The 24,483-nt window shown below is 42.9% G+C and overlaps 1 protein-coding gene across 7 annotated transcripts in view; it reads right to left on the reverse strand.

Annotated features, from left to right (window-relative positions):
• The window catches only part of AKAP13 (A-kinase anchoring protein 13), a 336,674-nt gene that overhangs the window by 236,042 nt on the left and 76,149 nt on the right, over nucleotides 1–24,483 (reverse strand). For all 7 annotated transcript variants that reach the window (XM_047862510.1, XM_047862509.1, XM_047862506.1 and 4 more), the window contains exon 2: nucleotides 9,225–9,268. In XM_047862510.1, coding sequence (XP_047718466.1) covers nucleotides 9,225–9,257 — 33 coding nt within the window. In that variant the 5' untranslated portion in view covers nucleotides 9,258–9,268. The remainder of the gene's footprint in view (nucleotides 1–9,224; nucleotides 9,269–24,483) is intronic.

Genomic DNA, 24,483 nt, shown 5'->3' on the forward strand with positions numbered 1-24,483 from the left:
ACTACGTCGGTTTAAAAAAAAAAAAAAAATCAGCAGTCACACGGTTTGCTGTATGTAGTCTGCTGTAAACAAGGGCTCAGACAAGAAGCCCCCCCAGGATGCGAGCAGAATTCAGGCCTCAGGCATTATCTCCAGAGTTCTTTCTCAAGGTGCTAAATGACTAGCTAGGTAACTTATCTCAAAGAACACATCTCTAGAGTAACACCCTATCAGACATTCTACGTCTACAAATACTTCATAGGGACGCTGCAGAGTTCCTTCCAGTTGTAAGGCAAGTTACACATGTACAACAAAGACATCACTAGTACATTTATTTCCTCGTGGGCAATACCTCCAGTCACAAAAATGGCATCACTGAACTATTCACGGCCCACACAGGGTAAACTAACAGTGAAACTTGGGAAAAAAATGAGCAACTTTAAGACAGCTGTTTTATCAAAACGAAGCAAATTTTACTGAAATTTTAGTAGTCTCAGCTGAATTGTATTTCATTCACTCGCTCAACCAATGTTCACTGAGTGTCTACTCTGTTCCATGTGAAATGCGCTCGGTCCAGCTTAGGTGAGAACTACATTTATTTAAAAACCCCGTGTGTATCCACAAGGGCAGAGACGATCCTCTGTTCGAACCTCAGGCAATCAATTACCACCGTGAACTCTCCCCTCGTCCACCTACATTCAAGGGCACACCTTGCAGAGAACAGTGCCCTTTTTAGGAAAATCCAATATGCAAGACATATTAGAGGGGGAAAGCAAACAATTACACTGTCTTCTTTAAATGCTTCATTCCTTTAGAACAGATAAATTAAACACCACCCGAATCAAGGGATTGAAGTTAACATCTCCAATAACCAAACAAGAGTATGTCATGTGTCCTCCTAACGTGGTGTGCCAAGAAGGGCATCTTTTTCGTAGTAGTCCAGCCCAAATCAGGAGAAAACATCATATAAACCCCAACTGCCACAAAACAATTGACCAAAATGTCAGTATCGTGAAAGAGAGGCAGTGGGCCTCCTCCTAAGAGACTAAAGAGACATAAATACAATGTGTAATCCTGGATTAAATCCTGAACTGGGAAGGGGAGGAGAGGGGAGGGAGGGGACAGGAGGAGGATGCTATAAAGGACATTATTGGGATAACTGGAGACATTTGGATATGAACTTACATAAGAGTATTACATCAGTGTTACAATTCCTGTTTTTGTTAATTGTACTGTGGTTATGAAAAAGAATGTCCTAGTTCTTAGTAAATATATGCTGAAATATTTAGGGGGAATAGGGTAGCATGTCTGCAACTTTCAGACAATTCAAAAAATATGTAATAGAATGATAAGCAAATGGAACTAAACATTTATTAGTAAGGGATGAATAGAGACGAAGTATTCTTATAACCTTTCTGTAAATCTAAACTTAAATAAAAGATTTAAAAAATATTTTTTTTAAACACATGAAATGGAAGGTTAAATCTGGGTTACTTATAAGAAAAAAGGCCTTGACTTGTACATATTAAGTGCTGTGACATTTGTGTCTTCTGGAACAACTGTGTAAGACAGCTTGGTCTACAAAAAGAAGAAAATGGGTTTGAGAACCACAATTTCTGGGTGAAGCCCTACCTTTTGCATCCGCTAAATGAGCCATCTTGAGTTTCTGCTTCCTTAGTGTGACAGGGTCACAATGTAGCTTCCTCTACCCTCACAAGGTTGCTGTGAGAAGCAAATGCCATAACATATGCAAATGTGCTTTGTAAACTAGAAGGACTCTGCTAACAGAGCTCTTGTTTCTAAAGTATTCCGGGGAAACCACGAAGAGAAAGGTATCATACCTCCTTTACTTAGGTTCTCAAATGGACTGACAGTAACAAATAATTGGGAAATATGTTGCTTTTTCTCTCCCAAGAAGCAATTCAGCCATGAAAGAATATGAAAAACAAGCACATTTTTTATTACACTCTCCTCTGATAAGTGAAAGCCAAATCTGCTTAAAAAAAGAAAAAAAAAGTTCAACTCAAGAATATCCAATTTACATGGAAAACATGGATCTTAAATGAGTACAACGTGTTCAAACTGTTTCCAAGATACTGTGTTTAAACTGCCCAAGCCACGGAAAGTGCTACAGCCTTCAGAGCACGCCCGGAGATGGGTGCTGAGCTGGGACGGGAAGCAGGTGTGGAGAAAGGAGGGCCCGGGGACATGGCCTGTGTGCGTGAAATCCCCCACCAGGATTTTCCCTCCTCTCCTCCCCCAGAAGGAAAGATTGTGCCCACGCCTCCTTTGTTCTGAGCCGCGGCCACTGTCCTTTCTGTTCCTCCAACTGATCGAGCCGGCCTTCACTTCAGAGCCCTACACCTGTTCCCCCGGCCTGAACACTGTGCCAACATCTCCGCATGGCTGGCTCTTCCGGTCAGTCGGGTCTCAGCTCATAGTGGCACATCCCTCACAGGCCTTCCCTGACCACGCAAACTAAAACAGCCCCTCGTCGGGCACTGGCACACCTCCTTGTTGTGTTTATTTTTGTAAAGCTTTCCTCCTGACATTTCTTCCTGTTTACGACTCGTAAGCTCCCTGAGAGCAGGGACTTTGGTGTTTTGTTCATGGCTGAATCTGCAGCAGCCAGAAGAGAGCCTGGAACAGCGCAGGCACCCGAATGAAAGAGTGAATTCCCAGTTCCATGCCCACATGGCTGGTGGTCAACAAAACGCCCTTCAACATGTCCAGAGGACAAGCTCAGGGCCCCTTTCCTTCCCGCATCTGGCAAAGGCATCGGCTGTCACTCATGTTCTAATTCTCAATCAACCACCATGGTCTCTCACTCGCCACATAATTTGGTCCTGCTGCTTCTTTGAAAATATGTCTTGCATTTGACAAGGTCTCTGTTTCACCCCCACCGAACCTTCTAGGCCCTCATCAGCTAGAAGGATATTCCTCAACCTGTCAAAGTCTGTACCTCTTCAATCCTTAGAAATTCCTCTGGCAACAACCGACGCCCTTGTGGAGGCCGAGTGGCGCGAGTGGAATCGCGTGGCTGACGGACCAGAAAACCCAGACGTGGTCACATCAAACACCTGGTCTCCCGAGTTTCAGGTCCCTGTCTTCACATTCCACTGTATCCATTTCAACAAAAATAAGTCTGTGAGCAGCTTCCTGCAGGCACACCTGGGTGGCTCAGTCCGTTAAGCATCCAACTTTGGATTTCAGTGCAGGTCATGATCTCACAGGTCGTGGGATCGAGCCCCGCATCGAGCTCTGCGATGCTTGCTTGGGATTCTCTCTCTCCCTCTCCCCCACTGGTGTGTGTGTTCTCTCTCAAAACAACTAAAGAACCATTAAAAAAAAAAAAATATATATATATATATATATATGCGCGCGCGCGCACACACACACACACACACATACACACACACACACACACACACACACACACACACACACATACACACATCGTTCATGGGTCCAATCCCCGCTTGGAGCCGACAGCTCAGAGCCTGGAGCCTGCTTTAGATTCTGTGTCTCCTTCTCTCTCTGTTCCTCCCCCACTCGCACTCTCTGTGTCTCTCTTAAAAATAAATAAAAGATTTTTAATTTTTTTAAAAAATGTTTTAAAAAATAAACAGCTTCATGCAAACATTCACCAGCCCTGCCACCTGTACAGGCTGTGAATTTTCTTACATTTGTAACTACTACAACTCATTCTGGACACATCTTTATGCAAAGAGTGATAAAAATATTTATTTGGAATCCAGCTAATTTTGCTTCATTTATGGATAAAAGTTCTTCTCAGGATCCAGTGTTTTTTTCTTATTTATGAGCAGTTTTCTCTCTTCTGCTGATGATACATACCCCTGGCAGATCCCAAATGTAAACTCAAAGAAAAACTTCAACATACTCGTTCTGTTCTTTTGTTTCTCTCCTTCTCTAGGTACAGAGAACTGACCTCCAAAGGACGGTCACGTAACAGTTCCTTCTCTTTAACAGAATGGCCGAGATCCCCATAACCTGACTCAGTTCACGGAAAACCAACTATACACTGTCACTCTCCTTTTAAAAAACGGGTAACAAACTGCCCCAAGGTATTCTTGCTAACAGACATACTTGAAATGTGAAGTTCAAAATATTCTTCGGGAGGATCTGCCCAACTAAGCACATAATCATATACAAAGGACTTGCTTTATGAAGAATATTCCCCAGAACTGATTTCTAAAGAGCCTTGCTTTCCCAATAGAATGCAGCTTTAAGCTTAACAAGCTTTACAGTGGTTTCTATTACTAAGCCCCAAAATACAGATTTAAATCACAATTTTACCACTGATTAGCTGCACCACCTCATCAGCTCATCTTCAGAACTCATGTCCTGACTCTACAACAGTGAGGCTGAAGCACATATAGTACCTGCAATCCTTAGTAATTCTAAAGTTCTTGGATTCCTTAGTAATTCTAAAGTTCTTAGATTCCATGATGGCAAAGATCAGAAAACTTCTAACCGATCTTTTTTTTATCAGTTTATTTATTTTTTGAGAGAGAGAGCACGCGCATGCACACAAGGGAGGGGCAGAGAGAGAGAGGGAGAGAGAATCCCAAGCAGGCTCTGCACTGTGAGCACAGAGCCCCACGTGGAGCTCGATCTCACAAGCCACGAGATCATGACCTGAGCCGAAACCAAGAGCCACCTGGGCACCCCCTAACTGATCTTGTTGCAGCTACTCTCTCCCTAAATTATCCTTCACTCTACCGCCAATTAATTTTTCCAAACTACCACTGGGTTCATTTCCTATTGCTGTTAAAACAAATAACCTCAAACTCTGAGGCTTACAACAACACAGATTTATTATCTTACAGGTCTGGAGCTCAGAAGTCTGAAACAACTTTCATTGGGCTAAAATAAAGATGTCACGGGGCTGTGTTCACTGAGCAAGCTCCGAGAAAAAACCGCTCCCTTGCTTTTTCCAATTTCCAGAGGCTGCCCTCCCCGGCTCATGGCCCTTTCCCTCCTCCTTCAAACCCAGCAGTGTGCCATCTGCAAATCTCTCCGACTCATGATTCTCCTCTCTCACTTATAAGGACCCTTGTGTTTACACTGGGCTCCAGATAATTCAGGATAATTCTCCAGATAATTCAGGAGAAGCTCGCATCTCAGGATCCTGAACTTAATCAAACCTGTGAAGTCTCTTTTGCCATGTAAGATAAACATTCACAGATTCTGAAGATTAAGTCATGGACACATGAGGGAACCGTTCTTCTGCCTACCACAACTACTGAGTAATGTCAGCCACCTAATCAAAAATCTGCAGTGACTGAAACCAGACAAGGACACCAGGAGAAAACTAGAGACTGTATCTGTTACGTACAAGACACAAAATTCCTCAACAAAACATGGGCAGATCAAATCCAGCAACAAAGGAGAAGGATTATATACCACAACAAAATGAGACTTCTCCCAGGAATGCAAAGTTGGCTTAACATTCAAAACCAATCAATCTAATACACTACACTAATGAAATGAAAGAAAAAAAACCCCACATGATCATCTCACAGACACAGAAAAACACATTCAACAAAATCCAATGCTTTTTCATGACAAAATAATCAAACTAGGAACCGAAGGGAACTCTGTCAACTTGATAAAGGCACCTACGAAAAGCCCACAACTAAGAACATCATACCTGATCAATGCTGAAGGTCAGAATACTTTCCCGTTCTTTAAGATCAGAAACAAAACCAGGATGTCTGCTCTCACAAGTTCTACTCAACACTTTACTGGAAATTCCTACTCAGGGCAATTAGGCAGGAAAACCAGAAGGCATTCAGATTAGAAAGCAAAAAACTAATCTGTATTTTCAGATGACATCATCTGCATGCAGAAAAATCTCAGGGATCCACTAAAAAACTATTAACCAATAAACAAGTTCAGAGAGGCTGTAGGTTGTAAGGTCAATACACAAATATCAACTGTATTTCTATATACTAGCAGTGAACAATCTGAAAATGAAATGAGAAAACAATATAATTTATAATAGCATCAAAAAGAATTAAAATACTTACAAACACATTTCACAAAGGTACAAAGTTTGTACACTGAAAACAATAAATCGTTGTTAAAAGAAATTAAAGATGACCTAAAATAGAAGAGAATTAACAGTCCAGAAATAATTCCTTACATTTATGATTGATTTTTAACAAGTGTGCCCAAGAAAATCCGAGGTGGAAAGAAGACTTTTCAACAAATGGTGCTGGGACAGCCAGATGTCCACATGTCATAAAATGAAATTTGGAGGCTTCCTTACAGCATACAAAAAAAAATGTACTCTGGAGCCATACACTTAAATGCAAGGACTTAAAGTGTAAAACCCCTGGAGGAAAGCACAGGAGGCCATTTTTTGTGACCCTGAGTTACATAAAGCCTTCTGAGATATGATAACAAAAGCACAAGTGGTAAAGGAAATGATAGGTAGGTTGGACATCATCAGAATTAAGAAGTTTTGTGCTTCAAAGGGTACCATCAACAAAATGAAATGATAACCTTACAATGGGAGAAAGTTTTTGCAAATCATATATCTGATATGGGATCCAGAATATATAAAGAACTCTTAAAACTCAATTAAAAAAAAATTGTTTAAATAAGCCAGGAATCTGAATAGGCATTTCTTCAAAGATACATAAATGTCCAACAGCACCTGACAAGATGCTCACAATCATCAGCCATTAGGGAAATGCAAATCAAAATCACAATGAGTTTCCATTTCACCCCCACCAGGATGACAACAATCCAAAGTCAGATTAACAGCAAGTGTTTCAAGAACGTGGAGGCACCAAGAATCTCAACATCGATGGTGAGATCTGAAAATGTGCAGGTACCGTGGAAACAGTGTGGCAATTCCTCAAAATGTTAAACAGAGAGTTACCATGTAAGCAAGCAATTGTACTTTTTTTTTTTTAAGGTTTAATTTTTTTTTTTTTAATTTTTTTTTCAACGTTTATTTATTTTTGGGACAGAGAGAGACAGAGCATGAACGGGGGAGGGGCAGAGAGAGAGGGAGACACAGAATCGGAAACAGGCTCCAGGCTCTGAGCCATCAGCCCAGAGCCCGACGTGGGGCTCGAACTCACGGACCGCGAGATCGTGACCTGGCTGAAGTCGGACGCTTAACCGACTGCGCCACCCAGGCGCCCCTAAGGTTTTATTTTTAAGTAACCTCTACATCCAACTTGAGACTTGAACTCACAACCCTGAGATCAAGTCACACGCTCCACCGACTAAGCCAGCCATGCGCCCCAACAAGCAAATATACTCTTAAGTACACACCCAACAAAAATGAAAACAAAAGCCTACCGAAAACTGCTGCTGACAGCATCATTATTTATAATATTCAAAAAGTGGAAACAAGCCAAATGCCCATCAACCGATGAATGGATAAATTAGATGTGGGATACCCATACAACAGAGTATAATTCATCAATAGAAAGGAACAAAGTACTGACACTTGCTCTAACGTGTACCTTAAATACATTCTGCTACATGGAAGAAGCCAGTCACAAAAGACCACGTGTTGTAGGATTCCATTTACATGACATTTCTGAAATAATAAGTAAATCCATAAAGACAGAAAGCAGATAAGGTGTTGCCAAGGGCTGGAAAGGCAGGGAATGGTGAGTAACTACTAATAGGCATGGTGTTTCTTTCTGGGCTGATGAAAATATTCTTAAGGTAGATGGCAGTTACGATTACACAACTGTGAATATACTAAAAACCACCGAATCGTATACTTTAAATGTGTGAGTTTTATGGGGTGTGAATTATATCTCAATAAAAGCTGTTTTTAAAAGTCCAAGTACTCAGTTCATGTGCAAACCCACTGTTGAACATAATAAATTTTCAAGAAGTCTGGAAAGAAAATAAATACATAAAATATCTTCTAAGAAATGCATATATTTTTATTTGTTACATTTAACAGAAAAAGCATCTATGCAGAAGAGTGATCCCAGGAATGTTCTACCCTAGAAAGGTATAGGACTATTAGTAACACAGCATGATTTAAAATAAACAAATCATAAAATGAACAGCAGATTTCAAATAAACACCATCGAAGGCTCCTGAGTGGTCTCCAGGTCTTTGCCTTCACGACTGATCTTCAGTCACCTTTTTAGACTCGCCTCCCTACCCCTCACACAAGTTCAGCTGGGCTAGGCTTTCCCCTGCTCACCTCCCACCACTCACTGAATGCCCTGCTCACCCCTCTACCACCTATCTGCCTTAGATCTTGAATGAATTCTGAGGACTTTTCACCCAACCAAATGCTTCTTCATCTTTAAGGATGTGTCCCATCAAAGAAATTTTCCTCACTCTTTCCAGACTATACCAACCTATCCACCGACTTCTGACAGCTTGAACTGTCCATACCTCTAAAGGGACTCCTCACCACCCCCATTCAGCTAATGCACTCTCACAATAATTTAAAAAAAAAAAAAAAAAAAAAAAAGAGGGGCGCCTGGGTGGCTCAGTCGGTTGGGCTTCCGACTTCGGCTCAGGTCATGATCTCACGGTCTGTGAGTTTGAGCCCCACGACAGGCTCTGTGCTGACAGCTTGGAGCCTGGAACCTGCTTCAGATTCTGTCTCCCTCTCTCTCTGCCCCTCCCCTGCTCATGCTCTGTCTCTCTCTGTCTCAGAAGTAAATAAAAACATTAAAAAAAAAAGAGAGAGAGACAGAGACAGAGACAGAGAGAGAGAGTCACCTATACTCTACCTTTCCAGCCTTGATTCATTGATTTATCCATGTCATCTGCCAGCTCCCTCACTTTGGGAAGAGAGCAGATCAGCTTTCACCCAGAGCCCTAATGTAAACGGCACGCTTGCCAATGACAGAGCGCCACCTAGGTGCAACGCAGGGTAACTCTCCATGGCCGTAGGAAGACCTCCACACCACTTTTACAGAAATGTGCTGACCGGGAAAATAAGAGCCCCCGTATCGTTCCGCAGGGCAATGCAGTTGTGTGATAAGCGCATCTTGCACCTGACCAGTTTACCTCACATCTTACAGGTATTATCTGCCAGCTCAGTGCCATTCATGCAAGTCATTTAGTGTTCACCAAATCAAATTCACTTTCTGAAGTACACTACTTGGATAGATGGCTAAAAATTCCTGGGATCATCACATGACAGCAGTTTTGAGTTTTCTTATAACAAGTAGAAACCATGGATGAGTGCAAAATGACAAGAAATCTCGCGATCTACTCACATATAACGGAGCTTGCTGTGGATTAAGTTTCATGACCCAGGACACTGAAACGGAAAAGGGAAAAATAAATGAGAATAGAATTAAAAGTTACGATCAGCAGTATAAAAGCCACAAATGCTAGGTGTCGAGTATGGCTCTATGACCACAATCAAAAGTCTGAGATGATGGGATGCCCAGCTTTCCTTAGAGGTGTGGGAAGGTCAGAAGGTCAAGGACCGAAAAACGTCTTGTGGCCCAGAGTCAATCTCTTTAACTGGGGAGAAAGACTTTGATTGAAAATCAAAGACAAAAGGCTTCACTGTCCTGGGAGAATTTTCAACAACCAACAGGATATTGAATGCAGTTACCAAAGCAAAAACAGCGTATGGTCAGTTACACTTTTACATAATCCCCCAAACTTCACAAAGTGTCGCTTGGCCAGAGTCTCTTCCAGCCACCAGGGAACATGGGGGGAGAGACAGCAGAGGTCCAGAGAGCTCTCCTCCTCTCCGCCCTTGGAGAAAGGAGGAGAGGCTGGCCTCCACAAACTACAAGTTCTTACCCTCCTCAAAATTAACAGCCAGATTCCCTGATGTTATCTTCACTAAATGAATTCACACAAAAATCTTAGGAAGAATTTTGAAGAAGACTTCCAGGCTGGTTAATACATTTCCCAAATATCAAGAAAAGCATACTCTCGAAAGTTTAACTTGGTGACTTGACCAGGAGTTCATGCTAAAATATCATAGTCCAGAATCACGGACTTCAGGACAGCAGGCCCTTTGCCAAACACCCTGAATTTGAGTATAAACTGATCCTGTCCTCACAGAAGTCAGAGAGGCCGACCCAAGGGACTTTATTATAATTCGATCTAAGGAAGTTTCTTACTCTTAGCAGGTTAAATGAATTAAATTAAGGGGCACGTACTAACTAACCAGTGATGTAAACAACAGTATAGAAATGTCATTCACACGTGCAAAAATATAGGTGAAATCACATTCTTTGTGTTCTACCAGATTACAAAAACCTCACTAACAGTGAACTGAAACCCAAACAGCATAAACGACGGCAGGTTATCAATGACTAAATGTTTGGAAGAAAGAGCAATGAATGCCCTAGCCACCACACATAACTTACATAACAGATTCCTCTTAATATTAAAATCCTCACAGATCTACCAGTTTGGCCAGGCTCTGTATGCCCAAGATGAAGGCTCACCCAAAAAGCAGTTAACACATACTTAGGGGAAAAAAAACAAAAACCAAAACTGTAATCAGGCTCCTAAACCCAATCATCTCCAAACCACTTGCAAGCCATAGGCTTTTCAGCATGTTCTGAAGACAGCCCAGGGGCTCCGCCACAATGACCGCCTTCACATCCATCCCTGTTCTTTCTCTGGTCCGCTCCGCAGGCTGTAAGACACCTGGCTCAAGGCACTCTTCCCTTCCTGTCTTCATTTAATAATTTTGTACCCATAGGTGCTAAAAATCACCTGCAAAAATCCACAGCGAAAAACCAAGCTTGAGAAATGTAGCAATAACTAACTCGTTCAGTCGAAAAATAAGGTAGATTTCCAGCCCATCAAATTCAAATAGCAAGCATGGATGGAAAAGAAAGACTGAAGCATTTGAGTACTTTTCTCAATGCATTAACTATCCATTTAATTTAAAATAAAGTTTCCTGTGCTCACGAGCCTTTTAATCAGCTTTCAGGGTCCTTGCCCAGACTTGCCTGGGACAGAGGATTGAAAGAACCTATAACTTTATAAACCAATTTGCCTTACCTAACTTGTGACATGTTCCTGTCAAGAAGTATCTACGGAAACTGAAACAGAATTCACACTCGGGTAATCTGCAACATCTGGAGACATCGAGGGAGACACGCTAGCGACTTAGGGCCCTCTGATGTTTGTCCATCTGCCAAGAAACTTCGGGTAACTACGTTTGAAGAGACCACAAACATCAAGCTATCTGAGCGGCCCCACTGCACTCAGGGGGAGGAGCTAGGGGAACCCACACGGTTCCAAGGAACGGCTGATGCCACCTCAACTGGTGGGTATTATGAACTCGTCAGAACCCATACAAGTTGTTCTGATAGGAGGATTAAGGAGGAATGACAAAGTGTCTGTCCCTGACACTGGTCAAAGGGACAGGCCATTGTTACGCTGGCAACAGAGGCTGTTGAAAGAATAAATCTGTCAAAAGTCATCAAGGCAATGACCCCAGAGGCAACAGATTTGTAAATTCAGATTGCTTTAAGCTTCTTCCGTGCTGACACACAAGAGGAAAGGCAGGACTAATATTTATAGCGCTAGAAAGCTCTATAAGTGAACTGAATATAAATTCAGTATTACATGTAATCCCCATAAAAAGACATTATTTTTCCCTGTTTCACTGGTGAAAAAGAATTGACTCTTTCAATGTTAAATTATTTATCGCCAACTTTATTTTTTTTTTTTGAAATTTATTGACAAATTGGTTTCCATACAACACCCAGTGCTCATCCCAAAAGGTGCCCTCCTCAATACCCATCACCCACCCTCTACTCCCTCCCACCCCCCATCAACCCTCAGTTTGTTCTCAGTTTTTAACAGTCTCTTATGCTTTGGCTCTCTCCCATTCTAACCTCTTTTTTTTTTTTTTTCCTTCCCCTCCCCCATGGGTTCCCGTTAAGTTTCTCAGGATCCACATAAGAGTGAAACCATATGGTATCTGTCTTTCTCTGTATGGCTTATTTCACTTAGCATCACACTCTCCAGTTCCATCCACGTTGCTACAAAAGGCCATATTTCATTTTTTCTCATTGCCACGTAATATTCCATTGTGTATATAAACCACAATTTCTTTATCCATTCATCAGTTGATGGACATTTAGGCTCTTTCCATAATTTGGCTATTGTTGAGAGTGCTGCTATAAACATTGGGGTACAAGTGCCCCTAGGCATCAGTACTCCTGTATCCCTTGGGTAAATTCCTAGCAGTGCTATTGCTGGGTCATAGGGTAGGTCTATTTTTAATTTTCTGAGGAACCTCCACACTGCTTTCCAGAGCGGCTGCACCAATTTGCATTCCCACCAACAGTGCAAGAGGGTTCCCGTTTCTCCACATCCTCGCCAGCATCTATAGTCTCCTGATTTGTTCATTTTGGCCACTCTGACTGGCGTGAGGTGATACCTGAGTGTGGTTTTGATTTGTATTTCCCTGATAAGGAGCGACACTGAACATCTTTTCATGTGCCTGTTGGCCATCCGGATGTCTTCTTTAGAGAAGTGTCTATTCATGTTTTCTGCCCATTTCTTCACTGGGTTATTTGTTTTTTGGGTGTGGAGTTTGGTGAGCTCTTTATAGATTTTGGATACTAGCCCTTTGTCTGATATGTCATTTGCGAATATCTTTTCCCATTCCGTTGGTTGCCTTTTAGTTTTGTTGGTTGTTTCCTTTGCTGTGCAGAAGCTTTTTATCTTCATAAGGTCCCAGTAATTCACTTTTGCTTTTAATTCCCTTGCCTTTGGGGATGTGTCGAGTAAGAGATTGCTACGGCTGAGGTCAGAGAGGTCTTTTCCTGCTTTCTCCTCTAAGGTTTTGATGGTTTCCTGTCTCACATTTAGGTCCTTTATCCATTTTGAGTTTATTTTTGTGAATGGTGTGAGAAAGTGGTCTAGTTTCAACCTTCTGCATGTTGCTGTCCAGTTCTCCCAGCACCATTTGTTAAAGAGGCTGTCTTTTTTCCATTGGATGTTCTTTCCTGCTTTGTCAAAGATGAGTTGGCCATACGTTTGTGGGTCTAGTTCTGGGGTTTCTATTCTATTCCATTGGTCTATGTGTCTGTTTTTGTGCCATATCGCCAACTTTAAGAAGTGAATGAGCCTAAATTCAAACCCCATCTGATGCCCAAACATGTGCTTTTCCCCCTTATCAGGATAGGATCTCCTGAATGACCTCAATCTACAAACTGACTCATCCTCCCCTGCCCACCCCCACTCCCCCCCCCCCTCGTCTAGCCCCCAATCCACACACTATAGACTCCCCTTGACTTTGTTACTTTAACTGTCACTGTGCATCTATAAGGTGCCAGGCATGGTACTCCCCAAGGCACAAAGGGTACAGAAGGAATAAAGACAAAACTCCCAACCTTCATAGAGCTTATTCTAGGAGTAACACAGGTAAATACAATATTAAAATAAATGGTTTTCAAACAGTGGTAAGTTCCATAGAGAAAAATAAAGAGAAGAGGGAACAGGAAATGAGGGGATCCTGTTGTAAATATGGTACTGAGGGAAGGCCTCTCTGAGGTGACATTCACCCCCCAAAAGTGAAAAGAGATTAAGAGGGACACCTGGGTGGCTCAGTCGGTTAAGCATCCGACATCCACGCAGGTCATGATCTCGCAGTCCATGAGTTGGAGCCCCGCATTGGGCTCTGTGCTGACAGCTCAGAGCCTGGAGCCTGCTTCGGAGTCTGTGTCTCCCTCTCCCTCTGCCCCTCCCCCATTCTCTCCCTCTCTCTCTCTCTCTCTCTCTCTCTCTCTCTCTCTCTATCTCTCTCTCAAAAATAAATTTAAAAAAAAAAAGAAAAGAGATTACAAAAGCAGGTAATAGAGGTAACAGGTGGAAGGTGTTCCCAACTCTCAAATTGGCCCCAAAACTGAGAAATGAGAGTTCCAATGCTTAACCATCAGAAAACTTGTTACCTATAACACACAACTTACTCTACACATTTATAAGCTTACTTTACTGGAGTGAGAATCGTGTTCTAAAAGACGGAGCACACTGCAGGAAGGCAGTCTCTGGATCAGAGTGAACACACTTAAAACCCAAATTTATTCTCTAAGGCCAACTGAAAGTCTATGCTCTGTCGATGGGATCTTTGATCGAGCCTTCCCCAAAGGAAAATTAAAGAGGTGTACTACTTCCTTCAATGATTTCATCAAGGAATTTTAAGAGGGAAAACCCTACAATTTCCTTCCTACTCAGTAACCAGTGAAATGTCTTTGACCGAGTCCACATTTCCCTGGCTGCTTTCGTGTAACACAAGTACCACACGAGACAGGCATGGGGGGCCATAAAGGAAGGCTGCGTGCCGTGAGAAAGGCAATGAAATGAAAAGAGCAAAATTCAGACACTTGAGTAGGATGTGATGTCAAGCATGTTCTCCAAATCTCCCACTCCGCAGCAGCCAGCAAAAATTCAGGGTCATACTTCCGGGCGGGAGGGTGAGAAACAGAAACCAGGTAAGGAAGTATTCTCGTTCTCCCATTTTCCATGTTATTTCCAAATGCTGACAGAAAACAAATGGAATTAATTTGCTGTTGTAGAAAAGTGACACATTCACTTTATGCCAAAACAAGATCTGTCCAATCCGAACAGAACGGTCTCAATGACCGGTCCAGCTCTCCTGCAGCCCTGCAGCTCTCCTATAATCCTGCAGCTAGCTCTCCTGCAGCCCTGCAGCTCTCAGGGCGCTGGATAAACCAGCACAGTCTGGGCCTACGGCCTCCTCCTCCTCCTGCACTTTAGAACAAACCACCATCAGCCTTTTCCTCACAAAGAGCCAGGGGCACAAACCATTGTTAGAACGGACCAGTGTTGGATATGCAGTGCTTACAACAGGTTAACAGTGGCAAAAGTTTTGGAATTTTTTGCAACTCACACTACCTGCAAAGGATTATGAAGAAACTCTGTCTCTATAAAGGATCACATGGAAACTCAGGTATAAAGTGATACGGCTGTTTGACTGGTTTGGGAGGGGCGGGTATAGTGAGGGACAGAAAGCACTTCCATAGATTACTGTGCCTGAACAAATGAATGTAAAACTCTAGAAGCTACAGAAACAGTACACACTTTAATAATAGGCACACATTTTCTGTAAAGGGCTAGATGGTAAAGATTTCAGGCTTTGACTGACTTATTTCACTTAGTCTAACACCCTCCAGTTCCATCCACGTTGTTGCAAATGGCAAGATTTCATTCTTTTTCATCAAGTAATATTCCATTGTGTATATAAACCACATCTTTTATATCCATTCATCAGTTGATGGACATTTGGGCTCTTTCCATACTTTGGCTATTGTTGATAGTGCTGCTATAAACATTGGGTACATGTGCCCCTATAAATCAGCACTTCTGTATCCTTTGGATAAATTCCTAGTGTGCTATTGCTGGTCAGAGAAAGACAGATATCATATGTTCTTACTCACATGTGGAATCTGAGAAACTTAACAGAAGACCATGGGGGAAGGGAAGGAAAAAAAAAATAGTTACAAACTGGGAGGGAACCAAACCATAAGATTAGACTCTTAAATACAGAGAACAAACTGAGGGTTGATGGGGGGCAGGGGAAATGGGGGATGGGCACTGAGGAGGGCACTTGGGATGAGCACTGGGTATGTTATATGTAAGTGAGGAATCATGGAAAGTTACCCCTGAAGCCATATACTCTGTATGTTAGCTAACGTGACAATAAATTATATATTAAATAAAAAAAAGATTTCAGGCTTTGCAGGTCATATGGTCTCCAGTACAATATGTAAATGAACGGGTGTGGCCATGTTCCAATAAAACTCTATTTACAAAAAGAGGCAGCAACTAGGGGCGCATGGGTGGCTCAGTCAGTTGAGTGTCCAACTTCGGCTCGGGTCATGATCTCATGAGTTCGAGCCCACGTTGGGCTCTGTGCTGACAGCTCAGAGCCTGGAGCCTGCTTCATATTCTGTGTCTCCCTCTCTCTCTGCCCCTCCCATACTAGCGCTCTGTCTCTCTCTCTCTCAAAAATAAAATAAACATTTTAAAAAATTAAAAAAAAAAAAAAAAAGAGGCAGCGGACTAGATTCCGCTAGTGTGCCATAGGGTGCCAACTCCTGAACAAAATCTAACAAAATACCTCTTAATATGCCAAAGAAGCAGGGTGCCCCCATTTAACAGCTCTCTATGTCTCAAAGATATTTTCAGCTAAAAAAGACTTCTCAGTAAAGTCATAGGGTGCTGTGCAATATCCTCTAGACCAGCAATCAAATTACATGGGCAGGCATCCCAAATTCTCTACTGAGTAACTGTATGACCTTGAGCAAGTCACTGGACCTTGTCTAACCCCAGTCTCTCCATGTGCACTGAGAGTTTAAGAATTCCTGCCTACAATATGAAGTTGGTGGAAGAATTAAAAGAGAATCTAAGTGAAGTGCTTAAATGCACTGCCAGGTACAGATCTTTCTGCAGTTTCTGGGTCTCAGTGGAGACTACCAAGGAAAATACTTGGGTAACTGTCAATGGTCAAAATAAAAGGCATCAGGTATCCAGAGATACATTTGTCTAAAAATACACTGGCGGGTAAATCACAATTCTAAGATATAACAAAATAACCCCAGAAAGCAATCTGGAGGAATAACAAAATGTTAAATGCACATATTTCTGGGAATTAACAGGAAATTTTCATTCCTAAATTATGTTTCGTAATTGTAACTATTCAGACAACGAACAGATACCACTTTTATAATCAGGAAGAAGACATTATACACAGCTCATCTGTTTTAAGTCCCCTGTCATTCAATGAATCACAACTCAACTGGAAATAAGTAAAAAGACATTTTTCCTAAATGTGCAAACTGAAGACATCTACAATCTTTACTAAAGATCCCTAGAGATGAAAAAAAAGCAATTAAAATAAGAAAGCCTGCACCTATAGGTATGTAAATATAAATCATACTCATTATTCTTTAGCCATATCCATACATTATACTAGGGAACCCTTTAACGGGTGCTCCACTCTTAGTGAAATGTCCCTGAAAAGGAGGTGGGGAATAAAAAAAAAAAATCACAGGCCCAGCACTGCCATCAGGAATTACAGCAACCTTCAAACTCTCCCTGAATCTGTTAGCTTCTTGATCTCGGGCCATTTCCTAAGGACCAGCTGTCCAGGTCTGCTGAACCTACCACTTCAACAGACATGGTTTTTGTCATTCACAACAGGGAAGCTTCCAAATCCACAAGAAAAGATGCGCAAACCACCTCCACAACCAACCTCAGCCCCAAAAGGAGGAGGGCAGCTGTCTCTGACAAGTGCAAATAGAGGATTTACACCCGCAGGGTACTTCCCTGGCAGAATATGCCTTCAAATGAATCTCCATGGCCAGGAGATTCACTAAAACCCAGCTGCGGTAAATCCTTCCAAACCCACAAAAATTGGGGGTGAGGGTTAACATGGAAATGGCGGTGCATACCCTGGATTCTTTTAAAACAGTCAGTGCCCTGCTCTTCAAAGAAAATAACAGGATCCGAAGACTCTTTCCTTCATTCCTAAGGAGTCTGGGCTGGTGGCTGTAAACATGCTACGCGCTCATTGTGGGTGGGAGCAGGGAATTCTAAACAATAGAAGAACACAGCAGGGTACAAAGAGTGAACAGGCTTTTCCTGTTGTGGATGTCAAGTTCTACAAAATATATATATAAACGACTACAGGCACCAAATAGATTTCCTGAATAAGGACTGAGGAAATCTTCCAGGAGCCTAATTTGTCTTCGTCTCTCTCTTTCAAGGTGCATTAATTAATAATTGAGCAGTTTGCTTCTCAAGCACTGTTTCTCAAACCTTAGAGCACATGAGCATCTGTTGGGGGCTAGAGAACACAGATTCTTAGCCACCCCCCCCCACCCCCACAGCCCCTGCCCTCCCCACCAAGCCTCCACATCCTCTTCCACTAGCAATGAGTCCAAATCAGGAGACCGTCCCTGGTGATGTTTCTGCTTCTGAATCATGGCCCACGCTTTGGGAAGCAATGGTGTTGAGATCCACAGCATGTGTCTGATTCTCTTGTGGCACAGTTAGGCCTCTGTGTCCCACTATCCCATGACACGGTACTCTAAAAACCATCAAGAAAAAAAGCCAAGCACTGGTCACACACAGCTGGGGGGTGGGGGAAAGGGGATCCCCGGCAGGGAGGACAGGATAAGAATCAAGAGTCCAACGCGCAGCAATACGCACAGTGAAACAAAAGGACACGGCAGATTAAAACAAAAACCAGGGGTGCCTGGGTGGCTCAGTCAGTTGAGGAGCGACTTCGGCTCAGGTCATGATCTCACGGTCTGTGAGTTCAAGCCCCGCGTCGGGCTCTGTGCTGACAGCTCAGAGCCTGGAGCCTGTTTCAGATTCTGTGTCTCCCTCTCTCTGACCCTCCCCCATTCATGCTCTGTCTCTCTCTGTCTCAAAAATAAACGTTAAAAAAAAAATTAAAAAAATAAAACAAAAACCAAAAACAATCAAAACACAAACACCCACACTCACTCATTTATTATTTATCCGTGCAGAATTATCCAAAAGGCAAAATGATCCTGAACTCGGGACAAAAATACACACACGAATAATCAAAGTAATTAATGTGGAATTAAAAAAAAAATCAGAACTCTTACCAAAATAATTAAACAATGAGAGAGATTTCTTTTCTGAGAGAGAGGGCAAGCAGGGGAGAGGCAGAGAGAGAGGGAGACACACAATCTGAAGCAGGCTCCAGGCTCCAAGCTGTCAGCACAGAGCCCGACACGGGGCTCGAACCCACGAACAGTGAGATCATGACCTGAGCTGAAGCTGGTTGCTTAACCAACTGAGCTACCCGGGCGCGCCAAAGAAATTTAATTTAAAAATGAGAACGCTGACTTCTTCTACTCAGAGTTTACTTTGCAATTCATACGGGAGACAACACCGTAACTTTTCAGTACTTTAGGGCCTCCCTTTCATCACATATGTTTATGATATCTGCCCGGCACAAAAAGACTCAATGATGGCAGATAATCTCCTGATATTTCTGAGCCCCTGAAATACTCCATGTACAGTGAGTTGCTGAGCTTTAGAGATAAATTAATACTAAATTGGCCCCTACCAATTTAGTAAGGGGCCTATAGAGGGAAGCGGATCATTACGTTAGAGTATTACAAGGGCAATAATAAAAATGTTACAAGAGTCAGGGAAAAAAGAAGCCCCGACAGTTTCCTGGAGGAGGTCAACCCCAAAGCACGTTTCACCCAGTGGACCCAGGAGGAGCACGTATAGGACAAGACAGCACAGTGGGCTGCTGGGAACCAATCGGGATGAGAAGTACAAGCAGGGGATGAAGGGAGAGGATGCAGGAGAGGCACTCATGTAAATCCACATGCCTCAAAGATGTTCGGCCTCAGAAGCCAAGGAAGGGAGACGGAAGAAAATTTACAAGCCGCCATGACACCACTCTACCCTGAAGACCTTACAGCCTTATAACAGCAACGGCATCAACCAAATCTACCTACACCTTTTTCCCAGCCCCTCCCTTTTTTTTTAAGTGCAGCTCAAATGTCTATTCTTTCACAACTGCAGGCTCAAAGATTCACAAAAAGTAGCACTGGAAGAAGTTTGTATCATGGAGCCTAAACCCAGACCCAGCAAGTGCGCGTTGGGGGTCACAGGCAGGGAGGCCAGGCCAGCCTCCCACCGTGGCTTCCCTGAGGTGCAGCGAGCGAAGGCTGGCTTCCCCATCAAGTTCCACGGGCCCTGGAGTCTGCATCCGAAACCCTAGGCAAATCCAGTCGGCCACAAGGCTCTACAATTATAAGAGGGTCTCAGAAGCAGCCCATTTCACCCTTCTTCCCCAAGCAGGAATCCCTGCGGGTCCACCTGCCTCAGCTTGCTGACCTGAGTGCCAGCGCCTTATCACCTTGAGAAAATCTCTCCGTGCTCTACCGGCTCCTCTGACTCAACCTTCCTAAAATACTACTCTCCTTCTGTAGCTCACTCTCTGCCTCCACAGCAGTAAGCAACCCTTCAGAAAGGCTCCTTTGAGGCACCGACCTCTTTAGGGAGTTCTAGCGGAGGGCGCCAAGATCCGATCTGCCCTGCCTCAAGAGAGTAACAAATATTTTTATTTATTCAAAAGAAAATGTGATCACAGTTTTGGGGAGACATTTAACACCTCTTAGTGATTCTAGAGCTTCCAACCTCCAGGGCTTAAAGGTGGAGCCCTGCACCCCGGGTTCACAAGCTCAGATGGCGCAGTGACAGACACACATGGGCAGCCTGGGGCCGGCAGGTGCCAGCAGGGAGATGAAGCTCACTACATTTCCTCTGCTAAAAAAAAAATTAAAAATAAACCAGTATCATATTTATTTTACACGAATTCTCCATGAGCCACTCTGATGAATAATGACGATATTAAAGGACAAGATGACCGCGAAACTGAAGACAACCTGCTAGCATTCAGGAATTCATTAACAACCCCTCACAGAAGAAGGTCAGGATAAAAATCCGACTGCAATAGCATTCAGAGGAGACAGACTTGGATCTGAGTTGGAACTTCAGCACTTCCAGACAAGTCACTTAACTGCCAAGCTTTATTTTCATTAGTTAATTGGGTAAAGTAAGAATAAAAGATGTGTGTAGGGAGCGCCTGGGTGGCTCAGTCAGTTAAGCGTCCGACTTCAGCTCAGATCATGATCTCATGGTTTGTGAGTTCGAGCCCCGCATCGGGCTCTGTGCTGACAGCTCAGAGCCTGGAGTCTGCTTCCGATTCTTGTCTCCCTCTCTCTCTCTCTCTGCCCCTCCCCTGCTCATGCTCTCTCTCTGTCTCTCACAGATAAATAAACATTAAAAAAAATTAAAGAAAAAGATGTGTGTAAACTGTTGAACACAGTAGTAAGCAACACAGACATACTCAGGAAGTTCCTGTCCCCACTGTCTAGTATGAATGACACGAGCAGCTGCGGCACTGACCTCGCATCACACGCAACGGCCAGGCCCCGCGGACCACCCCCATCACTGTGTTGATTCCAATTTCTAAACAAAGGGTGTCCAGGAGGGGATGCACACCCCAGCAGATGAGGTCCTCTATGAAATACGTGCTTCACTGTCGGTGAGCTCTCAGAGGCCATCCAGGCTCCCCCACCACCCTGACAGTGTTCAGTGAGTCGTCTGTGCAGATGACCCTGCTGGCACTCGTTCCCCACACCCCCATCCAGCCCTGTACGCTCTGGCAGCGTCGCCGCGCTTGGCCCGGTCCCCACGCTTTGCTCACGATAATGTCCTCCCCACCTCGCTGGTTCTGATTGTAGGACGATTGTGGGTAATCTAACCCAAGCAGTCAGCAAGAAGTCACTTCTTTTTTCTTTCATTTTCTTTCTTTCATTTCCATACTTGCCTTTTCTGCTCACTTTGTTTATTCCACTCTGTCACACTGCAGATGTCTTCCTCAACGCTCCTGCCTCAGCACCTAGCACAGTGCTGCGCACCCAACAAATACTAAAGTACCTGACATGAACATCAGAGACGGAAATCAATCAGCAGCTTTCCTGCACCATTTGACAGCAAAGGATCCGCAGCTATAGCTTTAAGAACAAAAACCAATCTATCAAAGCCAAGATAAGTCAGTCTGGTCCCAGAAGGTTCACCTAGTAGCTCATCAAAGGTAGTAGGGATCCTGCCAAGTGTTAAGAAATCCAGCCTGTATCAATTTGCTTAATCGGCCAGAGAGGCAACAGGGACCAGAGTGGAGGAATTCAGCATCGTCTAACTGGAAAACCTCAAAGCCAAAGGGAGGGCAAAGAGCTGCTTAACACTACACGTGGGCTCTCGTGTGATGGTTGGCACCTCTGGGGAGAACACAGCACATGTTATTTCAATTCCCTTTTGGTGTTTAACATAGGTTTGTGGTTTCCTGCACCAAAAAAAAAAACAAAACAAAACAAAAACGTTTCTGCTGCTTTGCAGAGATCTACAGAGAAGAAAACTCCAAATGGCTATTACAGGTGAGAAGCTTGCTGCCAGCTGTATCCTGTTATCCAAAGGAAACGGAACTGTAAGCTGCCAGAAGGTCCAGGTACCGGAGAGCAAGACCATCCATTATTAAGTGCTGACATGCTTGTCCCCGTGGCAGTAAGAACAAACTTTAAATTTAGAAGAATCTGTACACAGCTGGGCTTTATGTAAATTAACTTCAGTGGGGGGTTAAAATAGATATCCGGTAAAGAGACTGACAAATTCAAGCCTTTATACTTCCTTCATCCTTCCCAACCCGTCATCCGAAAAGCAAGCAACCCAATGGGCTCAAGCGATTGTAAACCATCTGGAAAAACTAACCACAGGCAAGCGAGCTCTCACACAAATGCAGACATGACTGAGCTGGGTGACCTAACCTGAACAAATCCCAGGGCCCCGAGTGGCTACTCTGTTAGGAATCATTTCACCGCGACATGCAGCCCACCTTCTCGGACACATCATACGACAGAAGCACAACCACATTATTCCCACAAGTGGCAGACAGAAGGTACTATAAACACATGCTAGAAATGTCCATGTTGGCTTTTAAGCTGCCAAAGTGGTTTTCATATCTCAAGGATAAAATACTGCCTTCAATGTTACAACTCTTCAATACTGAGAACATCTTGAGAACAATAACACCATAAAACACAAGAGAAGTGACTGGGTTGTTGTTGTTGTTTTAAACCATCTCAAAATCGGAGGAAAAGTTTTGAACAGCAAAAACTTCCAAGTAAAAAATACATATTTTGGGGCCCCTGGGTGGCTCAGTCGGTTAAGGATCCTACTTCGGCTCAGGTCATGATCTCACAGCTCGTGGGTTCCAGCCCCACATCGGGCTCTGACAGCTCGGAGCCTGGAGCCTGCTTCCAATTCTGTGTCTCCCTCTCTCTCTGCCCCTCCCCCCCTCACTCTCACGCTCCCTCGCCCTCTCTCTCTCAAAATAAACATTAACCAAATTTTTTTCAATACATATATTTCATAATTAAGTGAAAATGTTACAGAGTCAAAGGAACTCCAATATTTTCAGCAACCTTCTATTAAGGTTTTCTAAAAATATCATTTTAACTTCTTAAATCAAAAACTTGATTTTTAAAGAAGAATTTCTATTCCTAAAACATCCTTAGCCTGAGTTATCCCTTGGGGAGTCATTCTTGTTTTTATAACATACAATGAACAGAGTATTCTTAAAAATCATGAATAGGGGGGCACCCGGCTGGCTTAATGGGTACAGCGTGTGACTCTTGATCTCAGGATTGTGAGTTCAGGTCCCATGCTGGATGAAGAGGTTACTTTTAAAATTTTTTTTTTTTTTTTCAACTTTTATTTATTTTTGGGACAGAGAGAGACAGAGCATGAACGGGGGAGGGGCAGAGAGAGAGGGAGACACAGAATCGGAAACAGGCTCCAGGCTCTGAGCCATCAGCCCAGAGCCCGACGTGGGGCTCGAACTCACGGACCGCGAGATCGTGACCTGGCTGAAGTCGGACGCTTAACCGACTGCGCCACCCAGGCGCCCCTAGAAAATTAAATAAATATATAAAAATCACTGATGCATTTGCTGTAGGCGGAGCAAACTAGGATCCGTCAACTAAAAGCACATGAAAAGCATCCCACCACTTCTAACAATCTAGATGCCACAGAGAACAAGAACATGCTACAGAGCCTATGATAACGTGATTAGCAGTTTCAGCAAAGAACTTAGCTTCTTAAAGATAAAAACTTATCAGTATTCTGAAACGACAGAACTGTTTCTCAACCACTAGATGGGAATGGCATCCCTCAGTCATCTCTGCTCAATAACATGCAGGGTGAAGTGAAAAAGAAAACGAATCTGTGCTCATCAGTGCCTAGAACAGAGGAGCAGGAAGTACCTACGCATTTTGAAAACGGTAACTTAACATAACAGTTGTGGCTAATTCTGTTTGAATGTTAATAGAGAAGGTCACTTTCAATTTGGACACACTGGTTCACCGAAACAATCATAACAAGTGCTTGAAACAATCATAACAAGTGCTTGACAATACGAAGGTAAAGAGTTGGTAAGATGAGATCCCAACTAAGTTAAATGTTCAGCTGCTAATTTGATCAATTCATTGAAAACTGCTTTAAAAGAATGATTAAAAAGGCAACTTTTCATCCAATTATTAAAAGTTATTGCCAGGCTAAATAAGGATGATATTACACTTCTTCTGGATTTAGAAATAAGAAATTTAAGAGAAACTTTAGAGATTATTCCTTAAATTTCAAATTTTCTGAATTCCTCTTAATAGGAAACCCTTAGAGGGCAACATATGTTAATAACTTATTATACAATGCAAGAATGGAAAATTAATTTCTCCACTTGAACTAATTTAAAAAATAAGGTTGTCATAAAAACTACAGAACTGTTGCTTTAAAACATTTACTTTTCTACGTATGTGGAGAGAAAAAAGATCTATGCATAATGATTAATTGTTGTTTCTAGTAAACAGAATATGTTACTATGTACATAAGATTTCAGATACTTAATAGATG

Source organism: Prionailurus viverrinus, chromosome B3, assembly GCF_022837055.1.
Source record: "Prionailurus viverrinus isolate Anna chromosome B3, UM_Priviv_1.0, whole genome shotgun sequence".
Lineage (NCBI taxonomy): Eukaryota > Metazoa > Chordata > Mammalia > Carnivora > Felidae > Prionailurus > Prionailurus viverrinus.